Raw genomic sequence first — 13,545 nt, 5'->3', positions numbered from 1 at the left:
CACACAAGAATTGTGTAAGAGATATCTGCATTGGAGAAGGGTTGGAATACACCAATAAACAAGTTTTAGCAAAATACAGCTCAGTTTTCTTATACATTGCCATCAAAACTCTTCACATGCTTGTTTCAGATCAGATCAGATCAGATCAGTCGCTCAGTCGTGTCCGACTCTTTGTGACCCCATGAATCGCAGCACGCCAGGCCTCCCTGTCCATCTCCAGTCCATCCCTGTCCAACTCCCGGAGTTCACTGAGACTCATCATTTTAAATAAGGTTTTCCATTTCCACGGTTGCATCTCAAAGAAAACAAGTGGAAAATGCATTATGTTGATCCCTATCTCAGATTAAAGTGAGTGTTAGGTTTCAACTACTCACCACATAATCAGAGCATCACTACTTAACAGGTGGCCACTTAATTAATCACAGACAAAGTAACTGAAGGGACATTTGTTTCTAAAGTTTTGCTATTAGAAGAAATGTTAGATGCACAGCCTAGGCACACCTCTTGTCCCCCCACCCCTACCCCATGCTTCTATAGGAAAAGAGTAGGATGGCAATTATTGCAATTTTAAATTTCAAAAGATGGAACAAATTGCCCTGGAATTTTACACCCTTATCCATAGCATATGAGAGCATCCACTCCCCCACATCACCATTTGCTACTATCAATTTTGATGACATATTTATGATCATTTAAAAAATCAAAATGGGAGTAAGGATGAACCTTTGTTGGCAAAGTAATGTCTCTGCTTTTGAATATGCTATCTAGGTTTGTCATAACTTTCCTTCCAAGGAGTAAGCATCTTTTAATTTCATGGCTGTAGTCACCATCTGTAGTGATTTTGGAGCCCAGAAAAATAAAGTCTGACACTGTTTCCCCATCTATTTCCCATGAAGTGGTGGGACCAGATGCCATGATCTTCGTTTTCTGAATGTTGAGCTTTAAGCCAACTTTTTCACTCTCCACTTTAACTTTCATCAAGAGGCTTTTGAGTTCCTCTTCACTTTCTGCCATAAGGGTGGTGTCATCTGCATATCTGAGGTTATTGATATTTCTCCCGGCAATCTTGATTCCAGCTTGTGTTTCTTCCAGTCCAGCGTTAAGTGGTCATGTATGGATGTGAGAGTTGGACTGTGAAGAAGGCTGAGCACCGAAGAATTGATGCTTTTGAACTGTGGTGTTGGAGAAGACTTTTGAGAGTCCCTTGGACTGCGAGGAGATCCAACCAGTCCATTCTGAAGGAGATCAGCCCTGGGATTTCTTTGGAAGGAATGATGCTAAAGCTGAAACTCCAGTACTTTGGCCACCTCATGCGAAGAGTTGACTCATTGGAAAAGACTCTGATGCTGGGAGGGATTGGGGGCAGGAGGAGAAGGGGACGACAGAGGATGAGATGGCTGGATGGCATCACTGACTCAATGGACGTGAGTCTCAGTGAACTCTGGGAGTTGGTGATGGACAGGGAGGCCTGGTGTGCTGCAATTCATGGGGTTGCAAAGAGTCGGACATGACTGAGCGACTGATCTGATCTGATCTGATGGTTCAGGCATCCAAAATGGAGCTAGATGGACATTTTACATGTGGTTTAAGACATATTCCTACATGAAAACTTGAATTTTCTCTGAAATGTATCAAACTCGAGGACACTAACAACCATTTTCAAAACATTAAAACTCTACAAACTCAGTTTTAAAGTACTCTCCCCACCATATAATCATTACAGACCCCAAAAATCCTTGCTTAACAAGCACCTTCACTTTTTACCTGTTCCAATCCCACTTCCTGACAGTTTATGCAGCCTTGTGGGGTTTTGTCTATATACATCTCTCCCATTTTGTAGTCTCAGTTCAGTTTAGTTGCTCAGTCATGTCCAACTCTTTGCAACCCCATGAACCTCAGCACACCAGGCCTCCCTGTGTGTCACCAAATCCCGGAGTCCACCCAAACCCATGTCCATTGAGTCGATGATGCCATCCAACCATCTCATCCTCTGTTGTCCCCTTCTCCTCCTGCCCTCAATCTTTCCCAGCATCAGGGTCTTTTCAAATGAGTTAGCTCTTTGCATCAGGTGGCCAAAGTATTGGAGTTTCAGCTTCAGCATCAGTCCTTCCAATGAACACCCAGAACTGATCTCCTTTAGGATGGACTGGTTGGATCTCCTTGCAGTCCAAGGGACTCTCAAGAGTCTTCTCCAACACCACAGTTTAAAAGCATCAATTCTTCTGTGCTCAGCTTTCTTTATAACCCAACTCTCACATCCATACATGACCACCGGAAAAACCATAGCCTTAACTAGACAGACCTTTGTTGACAAAGTAATGCCTCTGCTTTTTAATATGCTGTCTAGATTGGTCATAACTTTCCTTCCAAGGAGTAAACATCTTTTAATTTCATGGCTGCGATCACCATCTGCAGTGATTTTGGAGCCCAGAAAAATAAAGTTAGCCACTCTTTCCACTGTTTCCCCATCTATTTGCCATGAAGTGATGGTCTAGCAGAACACAATTCAAGTGCTTCTTGTCCTAATAAAGAATAAAGCCCAAATAAATGCATCTTTATTCCAATCAAGTCTCCATTTCTGAAATTTTAGTTCAGTTTTTGGTTTTGGTTTTAGTTTTGTTCAACATGATGGGTGAAATATACCAGTTGTCATTTGTACTTGAATATCCTGAACTTTGAGTATTTTCAAGTTTATTGGCCACTTGCATTGCCTCTTCCATTAACTGTCTGTCTGTATCTTTTGGCTACTTTTTCTATTTACTCGTATCTCCATTTCTTCTTGATTTTTTTTTTACAGTTTTGCTTTGTTTTAATGCTTAAGATTTCAATTCATCTAGCATTTATTTTTATAAATGGTGTCAGGCAAGGACCTAATTGTCCTTTCTCTCCCTGCCCCCAAGTGATCTGAAGTGCTATCTTTTGATATACTAAATTTCTGTACATGCCAGAAACCATTTTTGGACTACTAATAGTAGTTCTATTAATCTACTCATCTTCACCTACACTAACTTCACACTATTTCCATCACTACATTTCTAAAATATGTTTGATGTCAGGTAGGGTGGGCTTGACCTACATACAGCATATTAAAAAGCAGAGACATCACTTTGCTGACAAAGGTTGGTATATTCAAAGTTATGATTTTCTCAGTAGTCATGTAGGATGTGAGAGTTGGATCATAAGGAAAGCTGAACGCCAAATAATTGATGCTTTTGAACTGTGGTGTTGAAGACTCTTGAGAGTCCCTTGGACAGCAAGGAGATCCTTTAGGATCCTAAAGGAAATCAGTCCTGAATATTCATTGGAAGGACAGATGCTGAAGCTCCAGTACTTTGCCACCTGATGCGAAGAACTGATTTAATAGAAAAGACTCTGATACCGGGAAAGGTTGAAGGTGGGAGAAGGTGACGACAGAGGATGAGATGGTTGAATGGCATCACTGGCCCAATGGATATGAGTTTGAGCAAGCTCCAGGAGTTGGTGATGGACAGGGAAGCCTGGCATACTGCAGTCCATGGGGTTGCAAAGAGTTGGACACAACTGAGTGACTGAACTGAACTCAAGGATGGGCTTGTTACTTTGTTGCAGTAAAAATTTATTATTCCTGGAAACTTGTATTCTTTTACTACAAACTGTGGTGTTGGAGAAGACTCTTGAGAGTCCCTTGGACTGCAAGGAGATCCAACCAGTCCATCCTAAAGGAGATCAGTCCTGGGTGTTCATTGGAAGGACTGAAGCTGAAGCTGAAACTCCAATACTTTGGCCACCTGATGTGAAGAGCTGACTCATTTGAAAAGACCCTGATGCTGGGAAAGATTGAGGGCAGGAGGAGAAGGGGACGACAGAGGATGAGATGGTTGGATGGCATCATCGACTCAATGGACATGGGTTTGGGTGGACTCCGGGATTTGGTGACGCACAGGGAGGCCTGGTGTGCTGAGGTTCATGGGGTCGCAAAGAGTCAGACACAACTGAGAGACTGAACTGAACTGACCTGAATATTGCAATTTGCTGTTGAATGACAGCTCTATCCTTCGTCTATTACTTCCAAATCTGTTCCCTTTCCATAGAGAAACATTACCGTAATCTCAGGAAATTTAGTTTTCATTGTCTTGGGGTAGAATAAATTAAGTGATTCCTAAACATCTACAGTTATTTATATTTTACCAGCAGCAAGCACAGTCAAGTCTACAATCCCCCACACACCCCCCCACATACCCCCGCCTCTTTTCTTTTCCAACAGCTACTGGCTTAGTTTAGGTTCTCAACTCTTCCCTAAAATAGCACAACAACTGCTTAAGTAGGTTATCTCTGTTGCACTTTTCCAATCCATCTTCCATGATGCTACCATAACTGTGTTTAAAATGCAAACCTTAAAACGTCAGTTCCTTGTTTAAAAGACTCCAGCGATATCCTGTGACCTATGGTAATAGGGTCCTATCTTTTACATGGTTTTCAACAGAGTGATAATAGCCAATATTTATCAAATACTTTCTACACTGCCAGTTACTATGGTAGCTGCTTTACACATATTTCTCACTGATCCTGTGAGGATTAACTACATTTCTCATTAATCCTGTGAGGTGGTGGAAAATTATTATAATTGTCCTTTAACAGATGAACAAACTGAAGCCTACGGATATTAGGTGACTTGCGTAAAATCATATGAAATAACATCTGACTAGTTACATGGATATTTAAGACACTGAGTGAGTGAGTGAGTGAAAGTCACTCAGTCGTGTCTGACTCTTTGCAACCCCATGGACAATAAAATCCATGGAGTTCTCCAGGCCAGAACACTGGAGTGGGTAGCCGTTCCTTCTCCAGAGGATCTTTCCAACTCAGGGATTGAACCCAGGTCTCCCACATTGAAGGCGGATTCTTTACCAGCTGAGCCACAAGGGAAGCCCTTATACTGTGTACACCATAAAATACACGCCAGTTTGCAGCCTCTAAAACTCACCTATTAAAAGAAGTTCATATAATGAATTTTTAAAGTAGTTACTTGATTTTTTAAGCTAGATATAAAAAGATAGGCCATATACATGCTACCCAAAAGTAAAAGCAACACAGTATAGCAAAATATTAGCAAAAAAAGAACTCAAAGCAAACTACTACTAAAAGCAGCAGGGATAGTTCATATTTCATTTTAAAAAGATACAATCTACCAGAAAGACAAAACTATCATAAATTTCTATGGAGTTAGCAACTAACTTTGAATTACATAAACAAAAATCTGAACAATCTGAGAATAACCAGAGTGGACTCTTAACTTACATCTATTAGAAAAATCACAGATCAAGTAGACAAAACTAAAAACAGATGATTTGAAAAACACAAATAATAAGCTGAATGATAAAATTTAAAAAAAAATTTGTAGCCAACAATGAGAGAACATAAATGCTTTTCAAACATCTAACACATACATTTTTAATGGAGGTGATATCAGTCCTTAAGAAGTAAAAATTAGTTCTTAGGAGAGCAAAAGAATCTTAGGCATTATAATAGTTTGTGCCTCACTATGGCCCCCAGGAAAAAAAAAGCTCAACCCTATCTGAAAAAACCTTATTGCTTAATCTCTTTTGTTATGGAGAAATTAATTTAAGTTTAAATTTCAATCCATTTAATTACAATCTTATGCTGAGTATTAATTTCTTAAAGAGAAATTAAACTTAATGAATTTAATTTGATTAATGTCTCTCTTCAGTGGGCAAGTTATTGAAAAAAAGGTTAAAATACACTGATCTAAAAAATGTATAAAAACTGAGTCATATGGGGGAAGACTATATCTAAATTTGCTTATACATACATAAAATACCTCTTAAGGACACACAGGAATCTGATAACTGTTGTTGACTCTGGGGAGGGAAACGCAATAGCTTTCTCACACTATTATAGTCTCACTTTTTTTTTTTTTCCTTTTTTTTTTTAAATTTTATTTTATTTTTAAACTTTACAATATTGTATTAGTTTTGCCAAATATCGAAATGAATCCGCCACAGGTATACCTGTGTTCCCCATCCTGAACCCTCACTTTTAAAACAAGAAAAATAGTCAAAACATGATCTATGAAAGAAAATACTGATAAACTGGACTGCATCAAAATTTAAAACTTTTGCTATTCAAAAGGCACCATTAAGAAAATGAAAAGACAAGCCACAGACTGCATGAAAATATTTGTTAATCATATATCTGATAAAGGACTTATATCAAAACATATATCTATATATGTGAGTATAAAGATCTCAAACAAATTATACGAAAATTATCCAATTTTTTAAATGAACTAAACAATTGGATACCTAGATAAAACACATAAATGGTAAATAAGCACATAAAAAGTAACCAAAATCATTAATTCATTAAGGAAATACAAATTAAAACCACATTAAGATACCACTCTACACTCACTAGGATATATAGCAAGCGCTGGTTGCTCAGTCATGTCTGACTCTTTGCAACCCCAGGACTATAACCTGTCAGGCTCCTCTGTCCATGGACTTCTCCATGCAAAAATACTGGAATAGATAGCCATTCCCTTCTCCAAGGGATCTTACCAACTCAGGGATCGAATCCAGGTTTCCTGCATTGCAGGCAGATTCTTTACTCACTAGGATGGCTTTAACAAAAAAGGACAATACAAGTGTAGGTGAGAATGTGAAAAAACCTGGAAGCTTCATCTTATTGGTGGAAATGTAAAATGGCACAGCCATTGTCAGAAAGAATTTGGCAATTTCTTAAGAAGTTGCTGCTAAGTCGCTTCAGTCGTGTCCGACTCTGTTCGACCCCATAGACGGCAGCCCGCCAGGCTCCCCCATCCCTGGGATTCTCCATGCAAGAACACTGGAGTGGGTTGCCATTTCCTTCTCCAATGCATGAAAGTGAAAAGTGAAAGTGAAGTCGCTCAGTCATGTCCAACTCCTAGCGACCCCATGGACTGCAGCCTACCAGGCTCCTCCGTCCATGCGATTTTCCAGGCAAGAGTACTGGAGTGGGTTGCCATTGCCTTCAGATCAGATCAGATCAGTCGATCAGTCATGTCCGACTCTTTGCGACACCATGAATTGCAGCACACCAGGCCTCCCTGTCCATCACCAACTCCCGAAGTTCACTCAGACTCATGTCCATTGAATCAGTGATGCCATACAGCCATCTCATCCTCTGTCGTCCCCTTCTCCTCCTGCCCCCAATCCCTCCCAGCATCAGAGTCTTTTCCAATGAGTCAACTCTTCGCATGAGGTGGCCAAAGTACTGGAGTTTCAGCTTTAGCATCATTCCTTCCAAAGAAATCCCAGGGCTGATCTCCTTCAGAATGGACTGGTTGGATCTCCTCACAGTCCAAGGGACTCTCAAGAGTCTCTAGCAACTCAACTCCTAGTTATCTCCCCAAGAGAAATGAAAACAAATGTCCACATGATGACTTGTATGGAATATTATCAACAGCACTTTGCATAACAGCCAAAACTAGAAACAATTCAAATATCCATCAATTTGAATGGATAAACAAAATGTGGCACTATATCATAGACTACTAATTAGCAACAAAAATGAATAATCTGTTGATATATGCAACAGCATGGAGGAACTCAAAAAGCATATTAAGGAAAAGAAGCCAGACATGAAAGACTACACACTAGAGGATTCCATTTGTATGAAGTTTCTAGAAAAGGCAAAACTACAGAGACAAAAAGCGTATCAGTTTTTGCCTAGGAGTTCTGATCTGGATGCTACCTGAACTGTTTTATTACATAAACACACAAACACAAATATAGACACACGAGGTCCCTCATTCCTATTTTATCTACTAAGAAGTAAACTGCATGTGTACACACGCACAAGAGAAAGAACCAGCAGCTGAAAGAGAATCCTCCCCCGCAAAGCCCAAATTTATACATCTGGAAATTAAAAAAAAGAAAACCACACTTAAGATAAATTGAGAGCTGAAATGGAAATAGAACTTTAAAATGACAATCGTACAAGGGTACTATAATACATATCAACCCCTGGGATTCAGCCAAAGTAGTAACCAAAGAAAATTTTATAACCATAAATAACATGCAAGATCATAAGAAAGAATGAAAATAAATAAAGTAAGCTTTCAGTTCAAGATGCTAGATACACACAAATAAAATAAACCTAAAGAACTAAAAGAATGAAGAAGATTAAAAGCAGAAAATAATAAAATAGAAGAAAACTTATTTGGTAAATCTAAATTAAAAAGAGCAAACACAAAGACAAAACTTTGGCAGATATGATTTAAAATAAAAAGAACAAAATCAAAATATGTTAAAAAATAAAAAGGAATAGATGACTACACTAGAGTTTTTTAACCATAAAAAGATATGCAGAAAAAAATGTCCAAAAAAATCTATAAAAACTCACATGGAATGGGCAATCTTCTAGGAAAATATAAATCTTCCAACTGGGGGAAATAAAGGTAGAAACTGCATCCTGTCTATGGTAGTGGTTACAAGAAACAGTGCACATGAAAAACTCATAGAACAAAAGAAGTGAATTTTATTGTAAGTTTAAAATTTTTTAAAAATAGTAGCAAAAAAACTCATATAACTGTCACTTAGAAAGCGTGGATTTTGCTATATATAAAGTATACTTCAATATTCCTAACCATTAAAAAAAGGAGATTCTAATTTTAAAGGAATGTTAATATAATTTGTTTAAAGAATAAGAGTGTAAATTTCATTGGTGGTATGAAAATTATCTATGATATAATTTTTAAGTAAAATGTAAAGCATATATGTGCTATATATGTGTATATAGTTATGATCAAACTTATACGTCTATAACTTATCTTACTTCTGCATAATGAGATTACAGACATTTTTTTCTCTTTGCTTATCTGTATTTTTACTACAAAGAACACATATTATTCTCTAATAAATAATATTTTTTTCAGTGTTGGGTGGATGAGCACTGACTTAACGGTAGGGACTCAGTATAGAATCTTCTCTCCCCTTGGCCTTGCTGCCCAAGCCCAGACTCCAAGGGTGAGCCTTGGCAGTGACCCAAGGTAGTGAAGGAGGTGGGGGTTCCTATGGTAACAAAGAAGGAAAACGTGGTTAGGCCCCTAAAAGCAATGCTCACTGAGGCTGTGATCATTGGGTTACCACAGGCATGTGTGAGAGTTTGCCAAATCAAATATAGCTCTTAGGAACTTACTTTGAGGCCCCACCAGGCACTGTCGAAGATTACCTTCCCAGCACACTAGAAAGCATTCTCTGCCGGCAGATTGGTCCCTGTCACATTATTTATAGGAGATTGGTTCACATACTCAAAATGATATGAATACTTCTAATTATATCCAAACATGACAAATGTCAGAACAAATTATTCTGAGGGTTCACGCTGCCAAATGTCTTGCCCTAACAAAGAGGAGCAAGCTGCGGCATCAGCACACCAGCTCCTATATAAGCACGATGAGCCCTCCCGGTACATCTCCACCAAGGACCCAGAGGTAAGTGAATGGGGGCCTTGGGACCTGCAGGGCTCCAGGGGACAGAAACAGCTTACCCCGAAGCCCATCTCTGAGCATGAAATTGTTCCTCTCAGCTCTGACTTTTATTTTCATAAAGCCATGGCAGGTTTTAATTCTGTAACTACCGTACTGGAATTTATTTAATTCTGTAATTTAGACCAGGCAAGTTTTAATTCTGTAACTATCTTACTGGAATTTCAGAGCTTCACTAAAAAGAAACTCGTTGCTTTACAGTTTTGGATGCTCCTGAACCTGCATCTTCATCTGGAATCCGGAGGTAAGACTCCACTTTATTCATTTATTGATGACAGAAGGGATGTAGCCTAACAAAGCTGGGGACAGCGCTTCATTGTACACCATTTCCTTACATTTTGCGGTTACGTAAATATGTTGTGCTTCCAAATGTCTGCTTAGAAATGCTGGGAAATCACTTCTTCCAAATGTCTTATTCTCAGAGACCACCGTCATCTGAGTTCCAGGATTAAAGGACCATTTGGGAAAGAATGAATTTTAACAGTGAGTTCTCAGCTGCACTTAACAACTGTCAGGGGCAATGGATTACTCCATGCCAACCTCCTTCTACTGACAAGCGTTGAAAACTTGGGTGTTTCACTAGTATTTTTTAAATACCTGTAAAAATTCTTAATCTAAAACATGTAAACAGAAATGAACATCTGCTTAAAACCATAGTATTTTAGCTACTTTTTCATGATTCACTGTAGTTTTTAAAAAGATTTGTTACTGTTTGTTTAAAAAAAAAATCACAAGAATTACACCCACAGAGTGCTATCACACTTTAAAATAGAAGGAGAGATTCTGGCCCTTCCCCCAAGTAATTCACTGCCTGAGAGTAAAGAAAAGACCCAATCAAAGTAATGAGCCAATGCTGAGACACATATCTATCAACAGAGGACAATGGCTCATATGCATGTGATAAACTCTTACACTTTTGTCTTTTCTTTTTCTGGATGAAGAGAAAAGAAGCCTGTGGAATTTATGCAGGATGAAACACCTTCATGCTGAAGCTCTCATTCCCCTGTGCTTAGATCTGTTAACTGACAGTTCAAATCCTTCATGCCAAAAGGAGAATGTTAAAAGAGATTTTGAAATTAAGGCAATGCTAAGTCTCTTGGTAACAAGCCAAATGATATATTAAAAAAAAACAACCCTAGAGTGATAACGATTTCTTATGAGGTTAATGACCCACCAAGAGATGTTTAATATAAAGTGGGTGTTAAAAAGAATTATTTGACTTACAAGAGAAAAAAAAAGGCCATCTAAAAGGCAAAAATGGTTTTGGTAGCTTGGAAGATATCAACTTTCATTTGCCCAAGACAAACTTTCCCTCCTAACTCTATGATTGTCCCAGCAAATGGCAGATGCAAACATTATGCATCTGAGGATTAAAGAATGACAGTTGCTATAAAACAATCCATCAACAACAGTCTTAGCTATAGATATTATTAGAGTTTAGAGATTAAAACAGGCAAGGATTCCATTCTCACTCAGCTGTAGGTGCCCTAGCCCTGAAGATCAAGACATGCCATCTGGGAAGGAAATTTTCAAAGCCCTACAAATGAAGCCTCAGATTGCAGTCTCATTCCAAACCAGCCCTGTGCTAGTGTTATTAATACTTTATTAAGTTGAACGCTGGTCAACACAGGTTGGAAGAACAATTACAGTCCAGGCTGGGGATTGAACCTCAATATTTCTGTCATTTCAAATTTTTTTCTCACATGTATATAACTTCTGGTTTCTCTTTTCCCTCTCTCCCATTCTTTCCCCAAGGCAGAATTCTCTCTAAATAAATTGCAACCATGAGTGCGAGTTCAGACGCTGAGATGGCTGTTTTTGGCGAAGCCGCTCCCTACCTTCGAAAATCAGAAAAGGAACGGATTGAAGCCCAAAACAAGCCCTTTGATGCTAAAACATCAGTCTTTGTGGCAGAGCCCAAGGAATCCTATGTGAAGAGCATCATACAAAGCAAGGAAGGGGGGAAAGTAACTGTAAAGACAGAACGTGGAGCAGTAAGTAAAAACATAAAGAGAAAATCCTTCCCGTTTTATTTCTCCATCTCCTCACTTCAAGTTGAAGCCTTCCTTGCTCACAATTTCCAAGTCTATTGCCAATCCAGACACCCTTCCAGTCCATTAACACACATCAGATTTGGAAGGTAAAAGAAATTCTCACTTCTCCCTTTCCCAACCACCAAAAGAACTTTAAGCCCCTAGTCAGCCTCCAGCATTTCCCTTCAATCACTCACTTCCCAGTCTAAATCTCCAAACCTGGGAGAAATAAAAACTAGTTTCTATCAAAAGAATTATTATCTACTTAGGTAAATAATGCATTAATCTTCCCATTACTTCCTTCCAAATTGAAGTTTCTTGTAATAAATGGCAAGGAGAAATAAAAAATTAAACCCATTGAAGTAAAATGATATAAATGGATAAACCTGGGACATGAAAATGTGGGAGGAAAAAAGTAGATTTTAAAGAGTAGGATGTATTCTAGCTCATCACAGGAAACAGATTTTTTTTTTTTACCATCAAACTCTAAGATGAATACATTTTTGTGCTTTTATTTAAAGTACACTGAATAATATAATGGAAAGTGCCCACAATCGTAGTCTTATAACCAAAGCAGATACACATAAATCCTACTTCCAACCATTAATACAAACTTGACTCTCACTTTACTTGCCAGACTCTCACTGTCAGAGAAGATCAAGTCTTCCCCATGAACCCTCCCAAATATGACAAGATCGAGGACATGGCCATGATGACCCACCTGCACGAGCCCGGAGTGCTGTACAACCTCAAAGAGCGTTATGCAGCCTGGATGATCTACGTGAGCACCCTTCAACCTCTCTTTATTTCATCTATCTCTCCAAGTAGAATCAAATCCCACATGTTGAGTGTTCTGATTTTCTCAGACCTACTCGGGCCTCTTCTGTGTCACCGTCAACCCCTACAAGTGGCTGCCGGTGTACAACCCCGAGGTGGTGGCAGCCTACCGAGGCAAAAAGCGCCAGGAGGCCCCGCCCCACATCTTCTCCATCTCTGACAACGCCTATCAGTTCATGCTGACTGGTGAGTGAGTGATGCATCTATTTACAAAAATGTGGAAACGGAATCTTGAATGAACAAGTAGACTTTGGGCTTTGATTACAATAATACATTGCAGCCACACAGGGCTTCACTGTTTTCAAGAAACTTTCAGTGCTGTAACATCACATAATCTTCCCCACAGCCACTCTACAGATGAGTAAAATGAAGCTAGTCACTGAGTTCACTGACCTGCCCAAGCTAACCCAGATAGAAACTGGAAGCCTAAATGAAACAATTAGCAGACCTACATATATGTTGCTTTTCCATATTTTTTAATTTATGATTTGGAGAGGGAAAAAAGTTCAAATATATTTTTTTAGTATATTCACATCCACAGCAATCAAGGAAAATACTTACCAGCCATAGCTGGAAAGCGTTGTGAATTTCTTTATCTTTAATAGATACAGCCAACACTGCCAGCGTTTGAGATAGAACATGAGTAAAGAAAGAACTGAGACTTCCCTCCCAAAGATTTTGAAGCATTTTCCTACTAGAATGGAAGAAAATAGAAATCCATCTTTCTTTGAAAACATTTTTTAAAAATTTATATCAAAGTCTGTTGCTCCTATCTTATCAAAACATAAACAAACAGCTTTGATACAAATTGCAGGCCCAAATATAGCATTAAAATCTTTTATCAGCATACACCAAATGTATTGCCTTTGGAAATATTCCAGATTCCTGAGTTTCCTGTTGTTCCATGAGATATTAGAAACTGGGGAAGATTTTGTTCCATTTTGGTTTCTCTTTTGTTTATTTTGTTGCACTGTTTTTAAATTGTCTTTTAAAGGAGAAGAGAAAGGGATAAAATACAAATCTTGCATTACAAACTGGCCAGCAATTCTATAAGGATTTCATGCTAGTAAACTGTCTTTGGTTGTCAACAGAACCTAGCTACCTTCCAGAAATTATTCAAATTCAGGCTCATTCCAGAGGTTTTAACAC

At 38.6% G+C, this 13,545-nt stretch overlaps 1 protein-coding gene and 1 long non-coding RNA gene across 2 annotated transcripts in view; one reads left to right on the top strand and one right to left on the bottom strand.

Annotated features, from left to right (window-relative positions):
* The window catches only part of LOC133232092 (uncharacterized), a 50,653-nt gene that overhangs the window by 13,731 nt on the left and 23,377 nt on the right, over nucleotides 1–13,545 (bottom strand). The gene's annotated exons all lie outside the window — the stretch shown is intronic.
* LOC133232086 (myosin-8) overlaps nucleotides 11,296–13,545 on the top strand; it is a 28,257-nt gene continuing 26,007 nt past the window's right edge. The window contains exons 1-3 of the mRNA XM_061391064.1: nucleotides 11,296–11,520; nucleotides 12,197–12,340; nucleotides 12,426–12,582. Of these exons, the coding sequence (XP_061247048.1) occupies nucleotides 11,311–11,520; nucleotides 12,197–12,340; nucleotides 12,426–12,582 (511 nt within the window). The 5' untranslated portion in view covers nucleotides 11,296–11,310. The remainder of the gene's footprint in view (nucleotides 11,521–12,196; nucleotides 12,341–12,425; nucleotides 12,583–13,545) is intronic.

The sequence above is a fragment of the Bos javanicus genome, chromosome 19, assembly GCF_032452875.1.
Source record: "Bos javanicus breed banteng chromosome 19, ARS-OSU_banteng_1.0, whole genome shotgun sequence".
Taxonomy (NCBI): domain Eukaryota; kingdom Metazoa; phylum Chordata; class Mammalia; order Artiodactyla; family Bovidae; genus Bos; species Bos javanicus.
Note: the sequence above shows the minus strand (reverse complement) of the source record. Positions and strands in the feature narration are given on the sequence as shown.